Source organism: Sorex araneus, chromosome X, assembly GCF_027595985.1.
Source record: "Sorex araneus isolate mSorAra2 chromosome X, mSorAra2.pri, whole genome shotgun sequence".
NCBI lineage: Eukaryota > Metazoa > Chordata > Mammalia > Eulipotyphla > Soricidae > Sorex > Sorex araneus.
Window position 1 is genome coordinate 109,531,772 of NC_073313.1, and position 24,213 is coordinate 109,555,984.

Here is a 24,213-nt window from a genome sequence, read left to right on the forward strand (position 1 = left end):
ATATATTCACAAGGCTGACTATACATACCTCCACAAAGTCAAGAGCATAGAAAACATATCAACTATCTTTTCATACCATGGTTCAGGGAAAGTTGTAATTAATCACAAACAAAAATGGAGAAGCATCTCAAACATCTGGAAATTAAATAGCCTACTACTGAACAACCAATGGGTTAGAGAAGGAGACAAATAGGAAATTAAAAGATTCATGAAAACAAACGAGAATGGGGACACTATCTACCAGAATGTGTGGGATACAGCAAAACTTGTTTTAAGAGGAAAGTTCATTGCTAAGCAAGCATTGCTCAGGAAGGAAGGAAAGGTGGGGCACATAAGTAACTTTACTACACAACTTAACAAACTAAAAATGACCAAAAAAGGAGCCCAATGCAGGTAGGTAGAAGGAAATAATAAAACTTAGAATGGGAATTAATGAACCGGAATCCCAAAAAACAATCTGAGAAACCAATAGCTGGTACTTTGAAAGAATAAAGTTTCAACAAACTGCTAGCAAGACTCACAAAGAGTCAGAGAAACAAACTGAATCAGAAATAAAAATGAGACATCACAACAGAAACCATGGAATTTCAAAGAATCATCAGAGATTACTTTAAGAATTAGTATGTCACATAATGAGAGAACCTAGAAGAATTGGATAAAGTCCTGGACTTCTATAACCTCCCAAGACTGAACCATGTTGATTTTGAACACCTGAACAGACCTATTACTATAAAGGAAATTGAAATAGTAACCAAAAGTCTTTTCCAAAACAAAAGCCTAGGCCCAGATGGAATCACTAGTGAATTGTTTCAAACCTTTTAAGAGGACCTACTGCCAATACTTTTCTGGCACTTCCAGGAAATTATCTGAAATATATTTTCCTCCTATTTTATTTTTATAAAGTTGTTCACAATAATTTATTACATTCAGTATTCCAATAACAATCCCACCACCATAACACCTTCCCACCACCATTATTTTAAATTTCCAATTACTACTCAAGCCTGCTACAAAAGCAGGTCCTAAATAATTTATTTTGTATGACTTGTTATGAATTATGTGTTAAAAATGATCCAAAAATTTCCTCAGAGGAAATGTTTGAAATATTTTATCCCTTCTTGGACTCTGAATTACAACTTTGTAGATTAGAGGATTCTTTGATGTTCTTTTCACCAAATACTCAGTATATACTATTTCATTCTCTCTAGTAGAGTTTCATTACAAAAAAAATCTCTTCAGGTCACTTATGGTTTTTTCCTTGTATATAAAATTTTTGTTTTTCTCTTGTTGCTTTATGGAATCTCTATCTTTCGTTCTTGCTCATTTGCTCACAATGTGTCCTGTGGTTGTTTTGTTTGGGTTTACTTTGAATGTCATTTTTGGGCCTCTTGTATCAGTGCTCCCATCTACTTCTTCCTATTTGGGGAAGTTCTCACTCACAATTTCTATTAGTGATTAGTACGCTCTCTATCTGTCCTCTCTTTCTGGTATTACTAAGTTTCTGAGGTTGGTCCTTCTGCTGTTGTGCATAATATTTTGTAGTCTTCATTTTCCTCAATCACTTTTCTACTGCCCTTTCATTTTTTTCTTTTGCTTTTTGAGTCACACCTGGTGATGCACAGGGGTCACTCCTGGCTCATGCACTTAGGAATCACCCCTGGCGGTGCTCAGGGGACCATATGGGATGCTGGGATTCGAACCCAGGTTGGCCACGTGCAAGGCAAACGCCCTACCCGCTGTGCTATCACTCCAGCCCCTGCCTTTTCATTTTTGATGGAAATTTTTCCTATATCTTTAAAAACACTGATTTTATTTTCAATTCTATCCATTCTTCTTCTGATATTTGCTACTATATATTTTAGCGTCTTTATTTATGCTGGAATGGGTTCTTACATTACCTTTTTTTACTTGAATAGAGCATCAGACTTCCTTCAAATGTTTTGTTTCTCTATTCAAATGTCTTTTTCAGATCATTAAGCAGCATTATGATTGCTCTAAAGTTTTCAAACAGGTTTTTAAAAGCCTATCTATGTGGGGCTCTCTCTGGACTTCTATCAACCTCTGTTTTGACATGGATAATTTTTTTAAATTTTTACTGGTGTTCTATTTTCTATGGAGTTGAACTTTGGCTCAGGTCATGTGCAACTGCTCAATTTCTCACCAGAGGGTCTGACTAGATTTTATCCTCTTTCACCAGGGCTTCAGCTGACCTATAGGGATGCAGTAGCAAAGTGGTGGGCTACGTGGTCAGCTCCTTGTTTGGTGTGTTGGGACTGACCTGGGATTGACAACTACACAAGGCCCTCCTCCAGTCCCCTCCACCTTTGAGGTGCAGTACAGGTTATTTTCTTAGGTTATTTTCATTTCTTATTTCCTAACATAAGCTGTAACACTTTTATTGTCCTTCTTGAAACTGTTTTTAGTTGTGTCCCATATGCTCTTACAGCTTGTTTCTTCATTCTTATTTTTACAGGAATCTTTGTACTTCTTTGGTTTTCTTCTTAATACAATGATTGTTCTATAGTTCAACAGTTGCTTAGCTTCCAAACATATGAAATTTTCTTAGTTTTGTGTCTATTGATTATTTCTACTTTTTTAAAAAACTGTGTGAATAAGTCAATATAATATCTGCCTTCGTGATTCGTGATTCTATTGACACTTGTGTGCAGCATATGGTATATCCTGGACAATGTCCCATGTGCACTGGAAAATAATGTGTATTAACCTTTTAGTGGAGAGGAACCAGTACATGCTAAGTTACACTTTTCTGGTAGTTTGGTTGGTTGTTGGTTTTATGTCACACCCAGCAGAGCTTAGGGCTTACTCCTGCCTTTGTGCTCATGGGTCACTCCTGGAAGTGCTCAGGAGGTCATATATATTTCTTAGAATTGAACCAGGATTAGATGTGTGCAAATCACATGCTTTGATACTTGTACTATCTCTCTAGCCCCATCCTTCTTTAAGGCTATTGTTTCCTTATTGATTTTTAATCCGCTTGACTTATATATTAATAAGAGAGGAATTATAACATCTAGTACTACACTGTTATTGTGTTGCTCTTGATATATTTCTTCAGCCTATTAGTAGATATGTTTATACTTTGATACCCTTTCAATTGTGAATATATGTTTAAAAGTGATGTCTTCCTAATGTAGTGACCACTTAAGGGTTATATAATGTACATCTATCTCAAATATCGCCTTTTTTACTTTGTAGTCTTTCTGATGTAATATGACTGCCTTAGCCTTTTTATGATACTATTTGCCTGTACAGTTGTTTCCAACCTTTTAGTTCACTAGGAGGGGATCACACCTGATGTTGTCTGAAGCTTACTTCTGACTATTTGCTCAGGGACCAATCCTGATGGGGCTTGGGAAACCAATTGGGTTGCAAGAATTGAAACTAGATCAGTCACATTCAACACATGGCCCTACCCACTGTACTATTTCTCCAGCCCTTTAACTTGTGTTTATCATAAGTTATTTAGTGTGTACCTTATAAGAAATGATTGTGTTTTGTTTTTTTGATAAATCTTGCAACTCTTTGCCTTTAAGTTGATCAGTTCAAGCCAGTTATATGTATTGGAATTATTCAAATAAAGGAATTTATTACCATTTTATATGAATTATGGATATATGTGAAAACAGTCTGCTTTCTTTGGCTTTCTTTGATTTTCTTTCCCCAAACTTTGACTTCTCTCTGTTACATAGCAATGATGATTCATATCTATGTTTTTGTTTATGTCTAATGAGTATATTTGGTTTTTTAATTTTATTATGAAATTTTCACTGGAATTGTAGACTTACATTTTCTACTAAAGTGAAGGCAAATGAGATTTAAGTTCATTTTAAAAGACCCTTTATAGATATTCACCCAATACCCATCTAATGAGGGGTTGATATTAAGGATATAGAAGGCACTGGTTGAACTCTACAAGAAGAAGACATCCATCCACATCAGAAAATGGGGCAATGAAATGAACAGAAACTTTCTCAAAGAAATCCGAATGGCCAAAAGGCACATGAGAAAATGCTCTTCATCACTAATCATCAGGGAGATGAATATCAAAACAACAATGAGAGATCTTCTTCCCACCTTCAACAGAGAAGAGGCCAGGCAGTCTGGTGAGCAACGCGACCGGAGAAATGCTCCGGACCCGAATCCGGGCCAACAACACCAGGGATCCAGACGGAGGAGGTACAGCAGGCACACCTTCTCCGGATGGAACCCTGGCGACACTGAGAAGCAACTAACACAGCTCCGGGTTGCGGGACTGGAACACATTCGAGCCGCGGGGGGGGGGCACTGGAGTGGGGCAGCGCCTGCCCAAACTCCAAATGGTCCCGGCCGCCGGAAGTCCCACCCTCAACCCACCCTCGGCGCCATCTTCCCACCTTCAACAGAGAAGAGGCCAGGCAGTCTGGTGAGCAACGCGACCGGAGAAATGCTCCGGACCCGAATCTGGGCCAACAACACCAGGGATCCAGACGGAGGAGGTACAGCAGGCACACCTTCTCCGGATGGAGCCCTGGTGACACTGAGAAGCAACTAACACGGCTCCGGGTTGCGGGAATGGAACACATTCGAGCCGCGCGGCCGCGCGACCTTTTCTAAAAACTGAAAACATACAATCTTTTAATGACAAACCAATTATCAAATGCTTCCTTAGTAGGGCTGTCTTCATTGGGGGGAAACTCCAACAACAATAGTGAGTTTTGTTTTGCAATATGGAATGTAAGCAAGGTCGAGAGAAAATGAAGTGAAAATCATCAGTTATACAGTTGGGGGGGCTCTGGCGGGGGGTATACTGGGGATTTTGGTGGTGGAATATGGGCACTGCTGAAGGGATGGTGTTTGAATATTGTATAACTGAGACATAAACCTGAAAACTTTGTAACTTTCCACATGGTGATATAATAAAAATTTAAAAATAAATAAATAAATAAATAAATAAAAACAATGAGATATCATTTCATATCACAGAGACTGGCCCACATCAAAAAGAACAAAAGCAAGCTGTGTTGGTGTGGATGTGGGGAGAAAATGTCCTTCACTGCTGGTGGGAGTGCCGACTGGTTCAACCCTTTTGGAAAACAGTTTTGATGTTTCCCCAAAAATTAGAAATTTAGGTCCAATTTGACCCAGCAATACCAAATCTAGGAATATATCCCAGAGATGAAAAAAAAATGGAGCAGAAATGACATCTACACTTGTATGTTCATTGCAGCACTATTTACAATAGCCATGATCTGGAAAAATCCCGAGTGCCCGAGAACAGATGACTGGTTGAAGAAACTTGGTACGCCTACACAATGGAATACTATGCAGCTGTTGTTAGAAAAGATGAAGTCATGAAATTTGCATATACGTGGATCAACATGGAGAGTATCATGTTAAGTGAAATGAGTCAGAAAGAGAGAGACAGACATAGAAAGATTGCACTCATCAATATAAAGTATTAGAATGGGAGACTAACACCCAAGAGTAATAGAGATAAAGACCAGGAGGTCTGCCCCACAGCTTGGAAACTGGCCTCACATGCTGGGGGGAAAAGCAGCTTAGATAGAGAAGGAAACACCAAGTAGAGGATGTTGGGAGGACCCATTAAGGTTGAAAGATGAGTGACGAAATTAGACTATAGACCGAACATGATGGCCACTCAATACCTCCATTGCAAACTATAACACCTAAAAGGAGAGAGAACAAAAGGGAATGCCCTGCCGCAGAGGCAGAGTGGGTTGGTGGAGGATGGCATGGGGGTAGTAGGAGGGATACTGGGAACATTGGTGGAGGAGAATGGGCACTGGAGAGGGATGGGTAAACGATCACTGTATGATTGAAATGCAAACACAAAAGTTTGTAAGTTTGTTACTGTACCTCACAGTGATTCACTAATAAATAAATAAATAAATAAATAAATAAATAAATAAATAAAAGACCCTTTGTAAATTATTCTTCTTTACCATATTTTATGCCTTCTTGTAGCCGACTACTTCCGAGTACGACATCTTTGCCTTTTGTAGAAGAGCTTTCTAATACTGTGTACAGAGTTGGCATAGAGACAGTGAATTTCTTTAGCTTTCTTTGTATTTAATTCCATTTTGGTTGTGTATTTTCTTGTTTTTGGTTTTGGTGGGGGCACACCCAGCTGTGCTCAGGGATCACTCCTCGTAGCACTTAGGTGACACTCTGGGTGCCAGGGGTTGAACCCAGGTTTGCCTCATGCAAGGTAAATGTCTCACATGCTGTTCTATTGCTCCAGCCCTCGACACAGATTTTTCTGTCATCTTCAGGGAGTGCTTTCAGGTCCCTTTCTATTCAGTCATCTTCTACCCTCATATCGCATAGATTTTATTAGCACTAGAATTTAGGCTTTTGGTATATTTAGGGTAAGAGAAGGGGTTATTTTTTACAATTTGAATTCTAAAAATATTAGATTCAAATGTATTGAAAACAGGTTTCTAGATTGTCAATTCATTGCCACGTACTTAAATTAGAGATATACATAAAAGAACTCAATTATAGCAAATTTTTCAGAAAAAAATAATTTGACTCTGATAATTATTTGAAGTATAACAGATTTCTTTGAAAGTTTGGAGGATGAAGAGGAGGAAGAGGAGGAGGAGAGAGAGACAGAGGGAAAGAGAGAGAGGATACACTCAAATGCATTCAAGAAAGAACTTGGGCTTCTCCAGAGTGGGGAGGGAGCCCCAGTACATATCCCAGCATTAGACATGAAAGTATGAAAGTACACATCTCAAGAGAGGAGATGCAGGCAACACATGTGATAAGGAACCACCTGTATTTGGCACCTACACAGGGGCACAGGCAACACGTGGGCTCAGGCAGCATATGTACCTTTTTGATATTTCTTCATTTTCATTTATCCATCTGTTATCTTCATGCTTGTCTGTAATTCTGTCTTACCCTCCCAATAAATTTAATGCTAAAACATTTTTATTATGCCTTCTAATATGGACCTGTATCATAACTCTATGACTTATTTTTCTTATTTTGACTAAATAACTTGAGTCTCATTAATCTAGAAAAATCCACAGTGTAGGTATAAAAACACTAAGATGATCTGTAAGCTTCAGGAAAGCATGTGACAGTACAAAAATATAAATAAGTGAAAATAGATGTACAAAGATGTTAGGGTCAACAGATATAGGAGGAGATAAAGGTAATTAAGTCTCCAATTAGGATAGGATTGACGTTTCCTGGGATTGGGGACTTTTATTATAAATGCTAGAAAAGTCCCAGGAAAACCCAAATAGGTTAATGACAAAATGGTTAGTGCTTTTACTAAATAACCAACTAGAAAAAAAATCTCTCAATGTTAATCAATAATGTAATGTTGAATTAATTATTTGTAAAGTGTCACCCATATATTAAAAAGAATTAGTAAATATCTATGTATTAAATATAAATATAAAACATTTCTGTCAGGAATTAACAAATAAACAAAAGTGCGCAGTAATATGTCTACACCAATAACATTTTGTGGAAGCTAAAATAATCTGCTGAAGTAGAAGAGTGACATAACTCAATCTGCATATTGGGCCCAATACTAAAAATCAAAATTAGTTGGCCATTCTAAAATCTATTGTTCTGTAAATAACACAGGATATTTACTTCATTTAGAGACGTCATTAGAACAATTTTTAATAGTCGTCTCAGATATGGTATTTTGAAAAATATACCCTAAATACCTTAAAGCAGTATGGATTAATTTAAAATTATATTAATCTAAAAAAGAAGTTAATTACTCCAAAATAAATGGGAACAAAAAACGAAAGAAATGAGTCTTAGTTTACATTTCTCTTAAATTAAACTAAAAGAGTAAAGACCAAATGCAATTTCTGGTGTCGAGTGCAAGGTTAAAATTTATAAGATATGGGGCTGGAGTGATAGCACAGTAGATAGGGCGTTTACCTTGCACACAACTGACCCGGTTTCGATTCCCAGCATCCAGTATGGTCCCCTGAGCACTGCCAGGAGTAATTCCTGAGTGCAAAGCCAGGAGTAACCATTATGCATCACCAGGTGTGACCCAAAAAGTATACAAAAAAGTCCCCCAGTGTAGGATAACATAGTCTCAGCTGCACGAGCGTGACTCCAGACGCCAGCTAAATTTTTTGGCATGGGCAGCTCCTCGCAGAATGTCTTCAGACTGAGAACTAAGCCGCGGCCCCATGTCCTCCCAGGAGGGGAAAGGTATTTCTCTCTCTCGCCTTTTCCTTGCCCGGAATGAAGGGCGTGGCAGCCGCCATATTATGACGACCACATATGGGGTTTAAAAGCTTGCAATGATCCAATACCTGGAAGAAATCTCCCTGGACCTAGTTGCTAAAGTACAGAAATCCAAAACCTCATATCTCTTCACAACAGGTCTGACTCTAGTGAGGTACTCCTAACAATAATAGTGAGGTTTGTGTTGAAATATTGAATGTAACCAAAGTAAATAGAAAGTAAAGTGAAATTTATCAGTTACAAGCCGGGGGCTGTGGGGGTGGGTGGGATGGGAGGTGTACTGTGTTGTTGTTTTTTTTTGGTGGTGGTGGGATATGGACACCCGTGAAGGAATGGTTGTTTCAGCATTGTATAACTGAGACTTAAGCCTGAAAGGATTGTAATTTTCCACATGGTGATTCAATAAAATAAAATTCTTAAAAAAAAAGAAAAGAAGGATATGTACATCAGCAAGATCTCACAGTCTTAAACATATATGCACCCAATAAGGGACAAGCAAAATACTTAAAACAACTGCTAATTTTCTTGAAGGAAGATATTGATAGCAGTTCAATAATTGTTGGAGACTTCAGCACTGCTTTCTCACCTTTTGATAGATAAACTAGATTAAAGTTCAGCAATAAAATACTGGCCTTGAAGGAAGAAATGGAAGAGTGGATTTTAGTGGATACATAAAAGGATTTTCATTCCCCCAAATCCTCTTCAATGCATATGGGACATTCTCCAAGATAGACCACATGCTGGCCCATAAAACATTGTTCCATTAAGACAAAAAGATAAAAATTATGTCAACTATATTATCAGGTCATGATGCACTGAAAATGGAATTTAATGACACACATAAACTGAAAAATAACTCAAACACCTAAAAATTAAACAGCTCACTATGAACAAACAGTGAATCAGAGAGGAAATTAGAAGAAAAATGATTTCTGGAAACAAATGGGAATGAGGACACAAGCTACCAGAACTTGTGGGACAGGCCCAAAAGTGGTGTTAAGAGGAAAGTTCATAGATATGCAAGCATTCATCAGGAATGAAGAAAGGGCTCAAACGAATAACGTAACAGCATAGTTTAAGAAACTGAAAAATAACCAACTAATGTAGCCCAAAGCTAGTAGGAGGAAGAAAATAATAAAACTTAGAACTTAAATTAATGAACTGGAATTTATAAACTCCAAAACTCCAAAAGGTTAATGAAACCAGGAGCTGGTTCCTTGAAAATGCAAACAAGGTTGATAAGCTACTAACTAGATTCACAGAGAAAAATAGAGAGAAACTGAATCAGAAATAAAAGGGGGGACAGATAAATGAATACTACAGAAACGTGAAGGATCCTCAGGGATTGCTCCAAAAATCTTTATGCATGAAACAAGAGAACCTTTAAAAATAGATAAGTTCTTGGATTGCTGTAACCTCCAAGCCTTGAGCCAAAAAGATATGGGACATTTGAACAAACTATCATGATCATGGCAATTAAAAGTCTTTTCAAAATAAAATCCTAGGCCCAAATGAAATTACTACTGAGTTCTTTCAAACCTTTAAAGAAGACCAACTAGCAGTCCTTTTCAGACATTTCCAGGAAAGTAAAGAAACAGAAATATTCCCAAACATTTTCCATAAAAGAAACATTATCCTGATGCCAAAAGATGACAGAGACTGCACAAAAGTGAAAATTACAGACTGGTCTTCCTGATGAACATTTGTGAGGAAATGGCCCAGAACAGACCACATGAATCAATTTAGCTTTCTCAAGACTCTTTTTACAGGAGCCTGCATGGCAGAATAACTTGATTTTCTGACCCTGAGCAAGGAATTCGGATACAGGCACTCGGGGTCTCAAGAAGGGTGGTGGTCAGACCAGATAACCAGACCCATATCACAAGACCCATATCACAAGACCCATATCACAAGACCCAGGACTGCCCCTGGAACCGGGACATTCCTGAATATTGGTGCAAATACTGATCTCTAAAACCACAGGCTAAGGAGTGATGTCCTTTGAAATGGATTGGTTAAGAAAGTTTGTAATATTACACATCTATTGGCTATGAAATGTGTGGGCTCTGCTGTAATGACCGGGGAAGGCCTATATAAGATCTCCTTTGGAGAAGCTCGGGTCTTTGCCCAACCTGCTGGTGGCAGGCTCAAGATCAGGAGATGAATGGGAGGGAAACTGGGAACCCTGCTGGAGGGAAAAAGACACTAGTGTAGGATCAGTGCTGAAACATGGTATATCTTAAAACTCAACTATCTATAACTTTGTAAATCACGGAGCTTTAAAAAATCCTTTGAGCACAGAGGGTCCATTTCCGTCTCAGCAGCTCCGAATTTATCTGGGCCGAGGGTGTGCCAGTTACACCCCCTTCCCATGAGTCCCTGGGAGCCCCAAGTGTAGAAATCGAATACCTCTGGGTTAGGATTCTCAAAGATGGCGCCTGCCATGCGGTTGCTGCCTCTGCTGTTTTGCCGCCGCCGCCGCCGTTTTCCGTGCAGGAAGACAGGGTGGGGAGGAAAAAACTCCACCCCCGGGCAGCACAGGGACCTAACACTTTCGGGCATCCAGCACAGCTTCTAATAACAATGCACTGGGACTGCAAACTAGGCTTCAGCCCTGTGCTGCCCGGGGGTGGAGTTTTTTCCTCCCCACCCTGTCTTCCTGCACGGAAAACGGCGGCGGCGGCAACCGCATGGCAGGCGCCATCTTTGAGAATCCTAACCCAGAGGTATTCGATTTCTACACTTGGGGCTCCCAGGGACTCATGGGAAGGGGATGTAACCGGCACGCCCTCGGCCCAGGTAAATTTGGAGCTGCTGAGAGGGAAACGGACCCTCTGCGCCTAAAGACTTTGATTCCAGAGACCTAACACTCTCGGGCATCCAGCGCAGCTTCTAATAACAATGCACTGGGACTGCGAACTGGGCTATGCAATTTCTGGTAGAATTTTCCCTGGACTTTATACAGAAATCCAAAACCGCGCGGACGCGGCCACGTCCGCGCGACTTATCATTTATAATTGTCAGCTATGTGAAACGGTTCCTTTTGAACAGGTCTGACTTGGGGGGGGGAAACCCCAAATAATAACAGTAAGTTTTTGTTGAAATATTGAAGGTTATTAATGTAGCAGCCACCTCTCTGGACTGTGAACTAAGCAAAAGCCCCACGCCGGCCTTTGCGGCGTGGCGTACACCATACTATGAGGTGCGGGATGGGGGATGAGGGTGAAAAAAAAAGGGAAAAGGAAAAAGAAAAAAAAAGAAGAAGAATAGTTATGTACTTGTAGCAGTGGGGCTCCATATCTCTTCTTTCCCAGCAATGGAAAACTAATTATCAAATGCTTCCTTGGTAGTAGGTCTGTCTCTCTTGGGTGGAAACTCCAACAACTATAGTGAGTTTTGTGTTGAAATATGGAATGTAATCAAGGTAAAGAGCAAATGAAGTGAAATTCATTAGTTATAAAGTAGGGGGTAGGGGGTGGGGGCGTGGGGTATACTGGGGTTTTTGGTGGTGGACTATGGGCACTGGTGAAGGGATGGGTGTTTGAATATTGTATAACTGAGACATAAACCTGAGAACTTTATAACTTTACACATGGTGATTCAATAAAAAGTTAAAAAAAATCCTTTGAAAATAAAAAGCAATAATCGATATTTGTAGAGAGATGGGTGTTGGATCATTGTGTGACTGAAACCCAATCATGAACAGCTTTGTAACTGTGTATCTCAGAGTAAATCAATTTTAAAAATTAATAAATAAGTAAATAAATATTTTTTTAAAAAGCAATGGTGCCTCAGGGTCTACAGAAACAGCTCAATATCTTAGAATGCCTGGTATTGTAAGCCCAACTTCAAAAATTTGAATTTGATCTCCCATGCTACTACATGAGCCTAATGGTGACATTTCTATTGGCTGAGGTTGGCAGTTTTGCTTACTGCAATCCATTTAACTGCAAGAAACTTCTGGCCACACTTCAAGCCAAGTGACTGTGAGCACCACAATAGGCAGGTGTGACCCCTGATAAGCAGAATAGCAGACCTTGTATACATCATCTGACAAATGTGATACCTGGTAAGTATGAAAAAAATGAAAGGTAATAAAGGAAGATACATGGGGGCTGGAGAGATAGATAGCACAGCAGGTAGGGTGTTTGCCTTGCACGCGGCCAACCCGGGTTCCATTCCCAGCATCCCATATGGTCCCCTGAGCACCGCCAGGAGTAATTTCTGAGTGCAGAGCCAGGAGTAACCCCTGTGTATAGCCAGGTGTGACCCCTAAAGCAAAAACAAAAAAACAATAAAGGAAGACACAAATAAATCAAAACACATACCCTACTCATGGGTTGTGAAGATTAATTCATCAAAACTACAACACTCCCCAAAGCATTATACAGATTCAATGAAATCCCTGTAACATTTTCAAAGAAAATGGATCAAACAATCCTGAAATTCAGATGGAACAATAAACTTCCCAAATAACCAAAGCATTCCTCAGTAGAAAGAAGATGGGAGGTATCATTTTTCTAACTTAAAACTATAATATAAAGCAGTAATAAATAAAACTGTGGTACTAGAGTTAATACAGATCATCAGATCAATGAAATATAATTGAAAATAAATGGTAGATCCTCAGGTATATGGTCAGTTAATCTTTGATAAAGGAGAAAATAAATATGAAGAGCATCAAAGAAATCACTTTAATAAGTGGTGTTGGAAAATCTGGCCGTTCATATGCAAAAAAAGAGCTCAGAACTCTTTCTAATTCTGCACACAGAAGTCAAATAAAATGGATTAAAGACCTAGATATCAGATCTGAACCCTTAAGGTACATAGAGAAAAATATAGGCAAAACTCTCCATAACATTAAGTCAGAGGAATCTTTCAGAATGAAATGCTACTGACCAAGAAAATGGAAGTAAATACAAACAAATGGGTCTACATTGAATTAAGAAGCTTCTGCTCTTCAAAAGAAATGATGACCACTATACAAAGACAGCCCACAGACTGGAAGAAATTATTTGCCTACCACTCTTCCAATAAAGATTTAATATCCAAGATATGTAAAGCACTGCTACAACATTACAAGAAAAAAATCCAACCCCATAAAAACTGGGGAGAAGAAATGAGTAGATATTTCCTCAAATAAGAATTACAAATAGCCAAAAGGCATAGAAAAATGCTCTATAACTAATCATAATAGAAATTCAAATCAAAACAACAATGAGATATCACCTCACACCAGAGAGACTGACACTCATTAAAATAAAAACTCATCGAAAAACAAGAACAACCAGTATAAATGAGGATGTGAAAAAAGGGACCTTCACTACCAGTGGGAATGTCAACTGCTCCAGCCTTTTTGGAAGATAATATAGAAGTTCTTCAAAAAATGAGGAACTGAACTTCCATATGATCCAGCAATTCCACTCCTGGGAATATACACTACAGGTACAAAAACACCAAGCAGAAAATACATTTGCATTCACTGAAGCACTATTCACAATAGCCCAGATCTGGAAACAATCCAAGAGCCCAAGATCTGATGACTGGATAAAGAATCTATGATATATATACACAATGGAATGTTACCGACTTGGCCTTAGTAAAAAGATGAAGTCATTCAATATGGATTAATATGGAAAGTAGCATTCTGAGTAAAATTTGTCAGAGTGAAATAGAAACCGAATGATCTTACTCATATATGAAATATAAAGAAACATAGGAGGGGGATAACTAACTCCCAAAGGCAATAGAAATTAAGAGAAAGAGAACTGGTCCTTAATAGGAGACTTGTCACTGGAGGCAGGGCTTGGATAGAGAGGTGGGATAGGTCACAGAAGGGACAACTATGACAATGATAAGAGAAAGTTGTCACTCTAGACAAGGACTGTGTGCAGAAAGAAAGTAATGTGATATATATGATAACCTTTCAATACCAGTATTGTAAACCACCATGCCTAATGGGGAAAGGAAAAGAAAAAAGTGTCTGTTATAGAAGCAGGCTGGGAGATGGAAGAGAAGCTGGTGACATTGGGAGAGGAAAGTGAACACTGGTGAAGGGACTGGAGTAGGAATATTGTACTCTTGACTTTCAATTATGAATAATTTTGTAATATATGGTAATACAATAAAAATTAAAACACGTTGGTAGGCATATAAATCAGAAACTACTTTTTGGAAGGCAATTAGCCAATAATAATTTTTAAATTTTGAATATATTTAATTCAATAACTCTATTTTTTTTTTAAGGAAAAGAACTACAGGGGCTGGAGAGATGGTAGAATGGGGAGGGCTTGTCCCTTGCATGTGGCTAACCAGGTTTGATCCCTGGCACCCCAGATGGTCCCCCAGCACTGCCAGGACTAATTCCTGAGTGCAGAGTCAGGAATGACACCTGCACATTGCTGGGGGGGGGCAAAACAAACAAATGGAAAGGTGAGAGACATTAGTTCTCATCTCAGTGCTCGATATGGTCTTGTGTCAATAACTCTATTTTTAAATCCAGCTGTGTGTATATAAAGGATAATCATTACATGGTTGCTATGATACTAAAACCACAAGCAACCCTGCTTTCATCAATAGGCTATTGGCTAAATAATTTAAGCAACACAGAAGCAGACTAAAAGCTATAAAACCAAGCCTGAGGGGCAGATTCAATTTAGCTGAAGGTCTCTTGAGATATAAATATTATCACCAAGGAATCTGAAATATAATTGGATGGCATCTTAGATTTGGGGCACTTGAAATAAAACGGGAATAATTTGGGGTATATGGAGTCACGAGGTATCTCTAATATTCCCACATTGCATTGAAACACATGGGGAACAGCTAATATCTCCCAAAGGGTTTAGGGAACCAACAACTATACTATAAAACTTATCTTTGGAGATATTACAAGGCTAAAGTAGTTAACATCTGGTGCTGATTCTAGCCACATATATAAAGAGCTTCCACAGTTACCAAAGCCTCAAAATTTGGCTACATTTTTAATTGGATTGAACCCAAGTATTGGAAATGAAAACCCATATAGTTACATTTAACATGTTCATTCTTCATGGCACACTCTATGTTATGAGTTCTTATTAATTAAATTAAACTTAAACAATGCTACTTACATCATCACCTTCACTCTGCTCTCAAAAGAAGAACAGAGAAGAAAATGTTTTATTTTGCACACGCTTCCTGGTTTTGCTAGCATAATGTTAAATTCTTTGTTTCTTAATTGATGCCGTCCCCCTAATAATTAAAGTACAGCAATAAATATGAAGCTTTTTTATATTACTTGACAATGAAGAGGTCAGACTCTCAGTCTCATTTTCATCACCCTGATGGGAAGCAGCAGTATAATGGGGGAATCCCATCTGTCTTTATTAAGACTTGGCACAGAAGGAGCGCAGAATGCAGAAGAGCTCATTTAGTAAATGGCAGTTCCCATTCTGCAAAGCAACAGAAAATTTATTGCACTGTCAGCAAGAAAAAATAATCCACTCAGGAAAAGGTTGCTATATTAAGGGAATTTAAAGCGAAAGAGCTTTTTAGTGAATTTGGAAAGGATAAAATAATTGTGTCTAATTATACATAAGTGAGAAGAAAAGAAATCATCTCTATGCTATTTTTCATACTGTTTTTTTCTCCTCTAAGGTAACCTATCTTCCATTATTTAACACCATAAAACAATCCACAGTTCTCTCTCTGAAACCTCCCTTAATCTCATTCTCAATTTATTTTATTATCCTGTTGCCATATTTTTTTTTAATTAGGCAAAATTTAACATTTTAACAATTCAGTATTTCACGATGTATTTTAATTTTCTAATGGCTTTGTTTGTACAGCTAAATTTCAAGATCCTTTTGAAGAGTAAATATGTCTTGAACACTCTTAGAATTAATTCTCTTTAGCATGTGCCAACATGCTAAGTACATAAGTATTCAACAAATGTTTGCTAATAAAGTTATTTTCTGATACAAACCCCATTATTAATAGTGATTAACTTCACTGGACAAAAGACGTAAAGAAAAAGCCAAAATGATCAATTTCTTAAACAGTTAAAGGCTATACATCAAAGTAACACAAAGTAGCACATTCAAAGTTAAAACACAATAGAAGAGGATGCAAATCAAGTGGAAGAGCACAAATGTGATGCCCAGGATTCAAATTACAACACACTGTGATTCCAAGCCCCCCCACCACAAACAAAGAATACTGTTATGAAGGAGTTTCTTTTCTTCTAGAATTAAAATTTTAGAAGAAAAAAAGTTATGTTTGCCTTACATTTTTAGGGCGTAGGTTCTGGATCAGATAACATTCAGATGGAATGCGAAATTCATTTCTTTTGCTTTGGTTTCCTGATTATTTATTTTTCTTTATTGTTTTTTAATTTTTGGGTCACACCCGGTGATGCACAGGGTTACTCCTGGCTCTACACTCGGGAATTACTCCTGGCGGTGCTCAGGAGACCATATGGGATGCTGGGAATCGAACCCGGGTCGGTCACATGTAAGGCAAATGCCCTATCGGCTGTGCTATTGCTCCAGCCCCTTACTGATTATTTTTGTGAAAGTAATTTTAGGCTATTATAAGTCACCTTCACGGAGTCAGTTAGAGACCTGGGTGCCACTTGCATTTAATGAAAACAGATTATAGCAATGGAGGAAAATCCTTATTATTTATTAGAGTTTAAGTTTAGAGTTAGAATACAGATTGAAAAGCCCATTTTACAAAGCCAGAATAATAATTGTGGTACAATAACTGAGCTTCTGATCCCCCAGAAAGCTATTTCAGGAGAGGGACAAAGAAAATGCTGAATGTATTTGTTAATAAAAGTGAAACATATAAGGCTGTCAAATATAGAATTATAAACATTGTTTTTTAGTTCAAAGACTAATACTTTGTGGTTTAAAATACTGTTGCAATTAGTAACTAGACTCAGAAATTCTTAAGGAAATAGATATTTCTCACTAATTAATTGTGCATTGCTTTATTCATTTATCATACATGCTGTCACAATTTAAACTGCTTTAAAATGTTAGTCAAAAGTATCACAATTAATAAGAAGGAGATGAATAACTCAACTGCGGGGGAAGGCAACAAATTAAATATTCTTATTTCTTCTGCAAAGTAATTTTAGTTAGGTATTTCCTGAAAGCAGAGAGTTAAGAAGCTACATGCTAATTATTGCGAGAACACTTAGAGCAAAGATCGATTAATTAGTCATGAAGAGAAGAGACATGCGTTTAAATCGAAGAGACATAAGTTTAAATAGACCTGATAATGCTTTTGAAGGCATAGGTAGGAGGTGTGAAAAGGAGGGTGTTTACAAGGGGACAATAACAAATTCAATGAGATGCTCATAAGCAGACTAGAAGGATAAGAGTCTAAGACAAAATGAGGAAGCTGAAAAAATGCAAGGGAACAAGGACAAATACAGGATCATTTCATTTTTAAGTGGTATATAGAGTAAGTTGATCAGATAATTCAGTTTTTTTTTTTTTTTTTTGCTTTTTGGGTCACACCTGGCGATGCACAGGGGTTACTCCTGGCTCTGCACTCAGGAATTACTCCTGGCAGTGCTCAGGGAACCATATGGGATGCTGGGATTTGAACCCGGGTCGGCCGCGTGCAAGGCAAACGCCCTACCCGCTGTGCTATCGCTCCAGCCCCAGATAATTCAGTTTTTGAAAGGGGAAATTCCTAGATCACTCTTACCCTCAGAATATAGGGAAAAGAAGGGCAGAGAAGGAAAGAAATTTAGGGAGGAGAAGAAATAGGAAGCAATGGGGGAGCAGGGGTCAGTGGGGATCTGAATAGGTCAGTGATACCAGCGGTAGATAAATAGCCAAACCACAGAGTGAACAACACTGAAAACAAAAGATCCAAGTATCAGTAAACAAACTTTAAAAGGTGCCTGTTAAGGTAGCAGGTGGGCATGGGAGTGAGTGGAAGGGTGGGAGGAAACCTGGGATAGTATGTCAAAAGCCCAGCTTTAAATAACTTTGTAAATTATGGGGCTCTATTATATATTTTTAATTTTAAATGCAAGAAAGTTTATTATGAAAAGCCACAGACTTTTTACCTTTTAGTCTTGGGAACTCTGATTTCCAACACTGTTAATGTTAGAATACAGTGATTATTATATAATAATATATAGTGATTCAACACTATATTTTCCACCAGAATCTCAGTGTCACCCAAACTACCTGTCTCTCCCCTTCCTCTTACCATGGTAAACTGAGTTGTGTAGATCAGTTCTCAGGTCCCATTGTCTTTTGCAATTTGTTATTCTCCTTCTTTGTTACTTTGTATTTTCCGAGGAGTATCCTGCTCTCCAAAGAAATAGCTTCAATTTGGGCTGTTTTTGTTTGTACTTACCTCCTCCTGTCTTTAACAGGATGCTTATACCACAAAGTTTCTCTTATATCATTATCTTTCCTTTTCTACTTCTTATAATGTCACTTTGACTCCAGTTTCTTTGAATTTTTTCTGTTATAAGAATAGCTCCTTTGGTCCATATTCTTTAGTTCTCTTTCTTTATACATATCAATTTTTCATTTGTGCATTTCTTTTGCATCCTTTCTATAATCATAATTAAGTCTTTTGAACTTTGTAGGCTAATCTGAAAGCAAAGTCTGTCATATATTATTGTAACTGTCTACATTTCACTTATTTCAGGACCAAGAATTAATTTTATTTTTCTTTCCCAAAGTTAATTTTTTTGTTTTTAATGGCACTTTTTCGATCTTGTAATATTTACATGCATCATACTCTCAATTTGTTGGTTTACTTTCTAAGTTCCCCAAATAAACAGAAAAATCCACCTTTCCTGGAAACTTCCCTCCCATAGATTTCCAACTTAAATCCCACTGAAAGGCAATTGTCTTGATTTCTTGATAGATTCAATTTGCAGCTACCACCATGCTAGAATCTCCTTGCTTCTCTGGATTGGATCCACAGTCTTTTCAAGAATTCATTTCTTCACCTTTCTTGTTTGATTTTCCCCTTTTTTCAATTCAACACATTATTGACAGACTACCAGTCAAGGTTGAGAACAGGATAGTGCCATTTTCAGTTATGAGATGCCTTCTAGAATTCTTCTGAATCAAATAAGATTTTTAAAAGTTGAGAATTTAGTCCACCCCCATACTATCACAGTCACAATGGAGAAAAAGTGCAGAACCCCACCACAAGGAGTGGATGAAGATAAAGAGTCTTGAAGCCTCACAAGAAATGCCTACATCCATAATCTCTCTGATAAAGAATTCAGTTCTAGAGATGAAAAGGTGAGGGTGTTTAATGAACAGAAAGAAACAATGGAACAGACATACAATAAAATACAGGAGGATATGAGAGAAACATTGGAATGGACAGCCAGTAAAATACAGGAGAAAATAAGAGCAGAAATAAGAAAAATACAAACAGAAATGTCATTAATAAAAATTTTAGTAGATGAAATGAAAAACTCAATGGGTGCCCTCAACAGTAGGGTGATAACAGCAGAAGGCAGAATTGGTGAGCTTGAAAAGGATGATACACAATTTCAGAAGGAATGATACACAACTTCACAGATAAACAAGTCATGAACTTTATAGGCTCAAAACTTTCAAATGTCTCCTCCAAAAGAATTTCTGTTAAAGTCATACCAGATGCTGGATCCATTGTGGCATGTTAAAGATGTGGCTCCCTCTGCAGCATTAATATTTTGAGATCAACATTGGAAGTTGCATTTTGTCTGGATATCATCAAGAATCTGCTGTAGATCTTCGTCTTAAAGTGGATATACAGGTTTGGGATCAGAGTCTTGGACTCTTTATTAGTCTTTAGGCAAATGTTGGACAAACATACTAACTCAAACTTGTGAAGGTTTTTCTGTAGCAATAAACTATTAATATTTGTCACCCTGTTCTTAAATTTATTGAAGAGAGCTGTTGTTCAAATTTTCGTGAAGACCATGAAAAGTTTCTGTTCACCTTCAACACTTTTATTCTGTTGCTTTTGCTTTTATTCTGTTGCTCCAAGAGCATCTGAACTTCTGAATTTATAAGGATGCCAGCTGTCTCAAACTCATTGAAAAAGATGAGGTGAGAGACATCCTCATCTATGTTGCCAGCCTGCAGGTCACAACTGCAAGCAGCAATCAGAGAGCCAAGTCAAAGAGATTGCACATTAATTTTTTAAAATTTTATTGAATCACCACAAGACAGAGCATTACAAATCTGCTTGTGATTGGGCTTCATACAGTGTTCCAACACCCATTCCTCCACCACTGTAATTTCCCAGACCAATGTCGCCAGTTTCCCTCAGCCCTCCCCCAAAGAAAACATCCCTCACCCTAGCCTGGCTTTATGTCAGGCTCCTCTCTTCTTACATTTTCTCTCTCATTTTAGGCATTATGGTTTGCAATAAAGATATGAAAGGTTATCATGTATATCCCTTTACCTACTTTCAACACTCAGTTTTGTCCAAAGTGTGTGATTATTTCCAGCTAATGTTATTATAATGGACCCTGCTCTATCTTAACTACCTCCACCTCCTGCACCCTTGTGGTAATTCCCAACCATTGACCAGTCCTCCTAGCCCATTTTCTGTAGCCTTGGATATTAGTTTCATACATTCTTATATCCCACAAATGAATGCAGTCATTCTATATCTGAACCTCTTCTTGTAACTCATATTTCACTCAGGATGATACTCTCCAAGTCCATCCATTTATATCCAAATTTCATGACCTCATTTTTCCTAACAACTATGTAGTATTTCATTGTGTAGACATACCATAGTTTCTTTATACAGTTGTCTGTTCTTGGGCACTGAGGTTGTTTTCAGATTAGGGCTATTGTAAATAGTGGTAGACTGCACATTTTAGTAACTTTTTTTCTTTGCTTTTTGGGTCATACCCGGCGATGCACAGGGGTCACTTCTGGCTCTGCACTCAGGAATTACCCCTGGTGGTGCTCAGGGGACCTTATGGGATGCTGGGAATCGAACACAGGTCGGCCACATGCAAGGCAAACGCCCTACCCACTGTGCTATCACTCCAGTCCTTAGTAACTTATTTTTTATTTGAAACACCATGATTTATAATTCTGTTAATGGTAGTATTTATTGCATACAATGTTCAAACAACACACACTCCACCAGAGTGTTCACTTTCCTTCACCATTGTCTCATCCTCCCCTTCCAACAACCGTACTAACCTCCCACCTCACTCCCTGCCCATCCTAAGCTCAGTTATGTAGACCAGTTCTCTAGTTCTCTTGGCTTTGAGCATTATTACTATGTTTCTTTATATCCCAGATATGAAAGAGATCATGCTGTATTTGTGCCCCTCCTTCTGACCGACTTCACTAACCATGACACACTCCAATTCTGTCCACAACCTGGCAAATTTTATTTGGCAAATTTTATGACAAATTTTATTTCTTCTTGTAGATGAGTAGTATTCTATTTACATATCACAATTTCTTTACCTAGTCATCTGTTGTTAGATACTTGTGTTATTTCCGGATGGTTGCTTTTGTAAGAAGGACTGCAATAAAATCAGTGCACCAAAAATTCTTTTAAAATGGTGTTTATGAGCCTTTGGGGTTCATGTCAAGATGAGGAACTGTTGGTTCATATAGCAGCTCAATTCTTAGTTTTTTAAAGATGTGTTATTATTTTCCAAAGAGCTTGAACCAGTTGACATTCTAACCAACAGTAGTTGAAAGTTCCTATTTTACCCACACCCAAACCAACACTGTGTTTTAGAAAAATTATTTTTAATGTGCACAATGTATTCTTAAAACTCTGAGTATACTCATTAAAGTGTTTGTGTACCAGAGAGACAATACAGTAGGTAAGGTACTTGCACTGCATGCAGTTGACCCTGGTTCAATCACCAGGACTGAATATAACCCCCCCATCCGAGTCCACCAGGAGTGACCCCTGACCACAGAGCCAAAATAAACCTTGAACACCTCTGGGTGTGGTCACAAAACAAAAAATATCTTGTCTCTCTTCTTTTCTCTTATTCAGTGGTCTATTTGTTATTCGTTTTATATTTAAAATTTTACTAAATATCTAGCAGTCATTTTTTTTGTTCACATAAAAGAATGAAGCAGCAAAAAAAGATGAGGAATTTCATATTTATTACAGGAATAAGGAGATGACCGTTTTGTTAGGGTCGTTGTGAAGATCTCTTGGACTTTTCAATGTCAAAGAAATAACAGTCCATGCTGAGACCATGATGGCTAGGAGAATCGCCACCTTCCTCAAAGATGCCTGGGCCAAGGAGCCGGTGCTGGTCCTGTCTTTCTCCATCACAGGCCTCGCTGTCATCCTGCATCCCCCAAATCCCTACACCAAGTACACTGCCATGACCAAGCAGGTGACACCCTACAACTACCCAGTGCCCATCGAAGACAATGGGAACATGCCAGATGTGCCCAGTCACCCCCAGGACCCCTAGGGTTGGAGCCTGGAGTGGCTGAAGAATCTGTGAGCGCTTTGTCTCCATGACACAAAAAAAGGCATCTGTGCCAGGGACCCCAATAAAAATGTGCAACAGTAAAAATAATTTTTTTAAAAAAATAAGTCCATTATTTTTGTAGCTTATGTTTGAAATATCTAACTATAAAACGTTCTATTAGATTGTTGAATATGAGATACTCAAATCTATGAAAAATTACTTTACTCATTATATTTCTCTTTTTTCTTTTTTCTTTAACCACAATGAGATACACAGTTACAAAGTTGTTCATGATTCAGTGTATGGGACAGAAGACAGTGGTGGAATATAGTGAAAAAAGACTCAATAAAATGACTCTCACCAAAAATACTTTACTCAGTCAGACTCTCACTCAGATTTGAAGGAACAAAATACAACTTCGGGGGCTGAAGCAATATAACAGTGGATAGGGCGTTTGCCTTGCAAGCGGCCAACCCAGGTTCAATTTCCAGCATTCCATATGGTCCCCCGAGAACCGCCAGGAGTAATTCCTGAGTATATGAGCCAGGAGTAGATCCTGTGCAACTCTGGGTATGACCCCAAAATGGAAAAAAAGCACAACTTCAGAGATAAACAACTCAGGCACTTCATAGACTCAAACCATCTTTCTCTTGCATTTTATGCATTTTCCTTTTTTAAATTAACATTTATGCAGGGAAAGGTGACTCTTTTTCATTGTATGTGGAAATAGTGGCGACTTCCATACTGTTTCATCAGTGGCTATTCCTTTATTTGCTTGCTCATTTTTATCTGCTAATGGCCCTGCTCCCATTCTCTTCATCACCATGAATTTATCTTTTGTATTTCTTGTATATATTAATATATCTCATAATATATACTGATATATATGTGTCTCTCATCTTTAACTTACTAAAATATCTAAACTTATTATCTCACACTCACTAATATTTTATTACCTCTGGAACAATGGGACTAAACATCCTACTGATGGCGGTGATAGCATACAGATAATTTAGAAACGAAGCCCATTTAGGGTAGAGGACTGTAAAATTAATATAGTAAATTTCTATATACTTCTTTGTAAAACAATTTCCTTTAATGTACCAACTTTAATCATATATAGTTGACATATTACATTGTGTGAGTTTAAGGTATACAAAATTATGATTTGATATACATATAAATTTCAAAATGATTACTGCTAAGGACAGTTAACATATCCATCACCCCACATGGCTATTGTTGCACATAGATGGCTTTTTTATTGAATCACTGTGAAATACAGTTACAAAGCTTTCATGTTCGAGTTTCAGTCATACAATGGTCGAACACCCATTACTCCACCAGTGCGCGTTTTCCACCACCAGTGTCCCCAGTATCTCCCCCCCTCCCCATCCTATCCCTCCCCTTGCCTCTATGGCAGACAACTTCTTCCATGCTCTCTCTCTACCTTTGGGCATCATGGTTTGCAACCAGATATGCATAGCTGTTTTTGCATGTGAGCAAGAACATTTAAGATT

General features: G+C 38.0%; 1 protein-coding gene across 1 annotated transcript; it reads left to right on the forward strand.

The window, feature by feature from the left end:
• Positions 1-22,471: 22,471 nt before the first annotated feature.
• On the forward strand, positions 22,472-22,693 carry LOC129399588 (NADH dehydrogenase [ubiquinone] 1 alpha subcomplex subunit 3-like). The gene has a single exon (XM_055119846.1). The coding sequence runs from the start codon at positions 22,472-22,474 to the stop codon at positions 22,691-22,693; it is 222 nt and encodes a 73-aa protein (XP_054975821.1).
• Positions 22,694-24,213: the final 1,520 nt, after the last annotated feature.

Excerpts from the sequence above, each read along its gene's own strand:
- LOC129399588 (XM_055119846.1), top strand. The coding sequence starts at position 22,472 with ATGGCTAGGAGAATCGCCACCTTCCTCAAAGATGCCTGGGCCAAGGAG.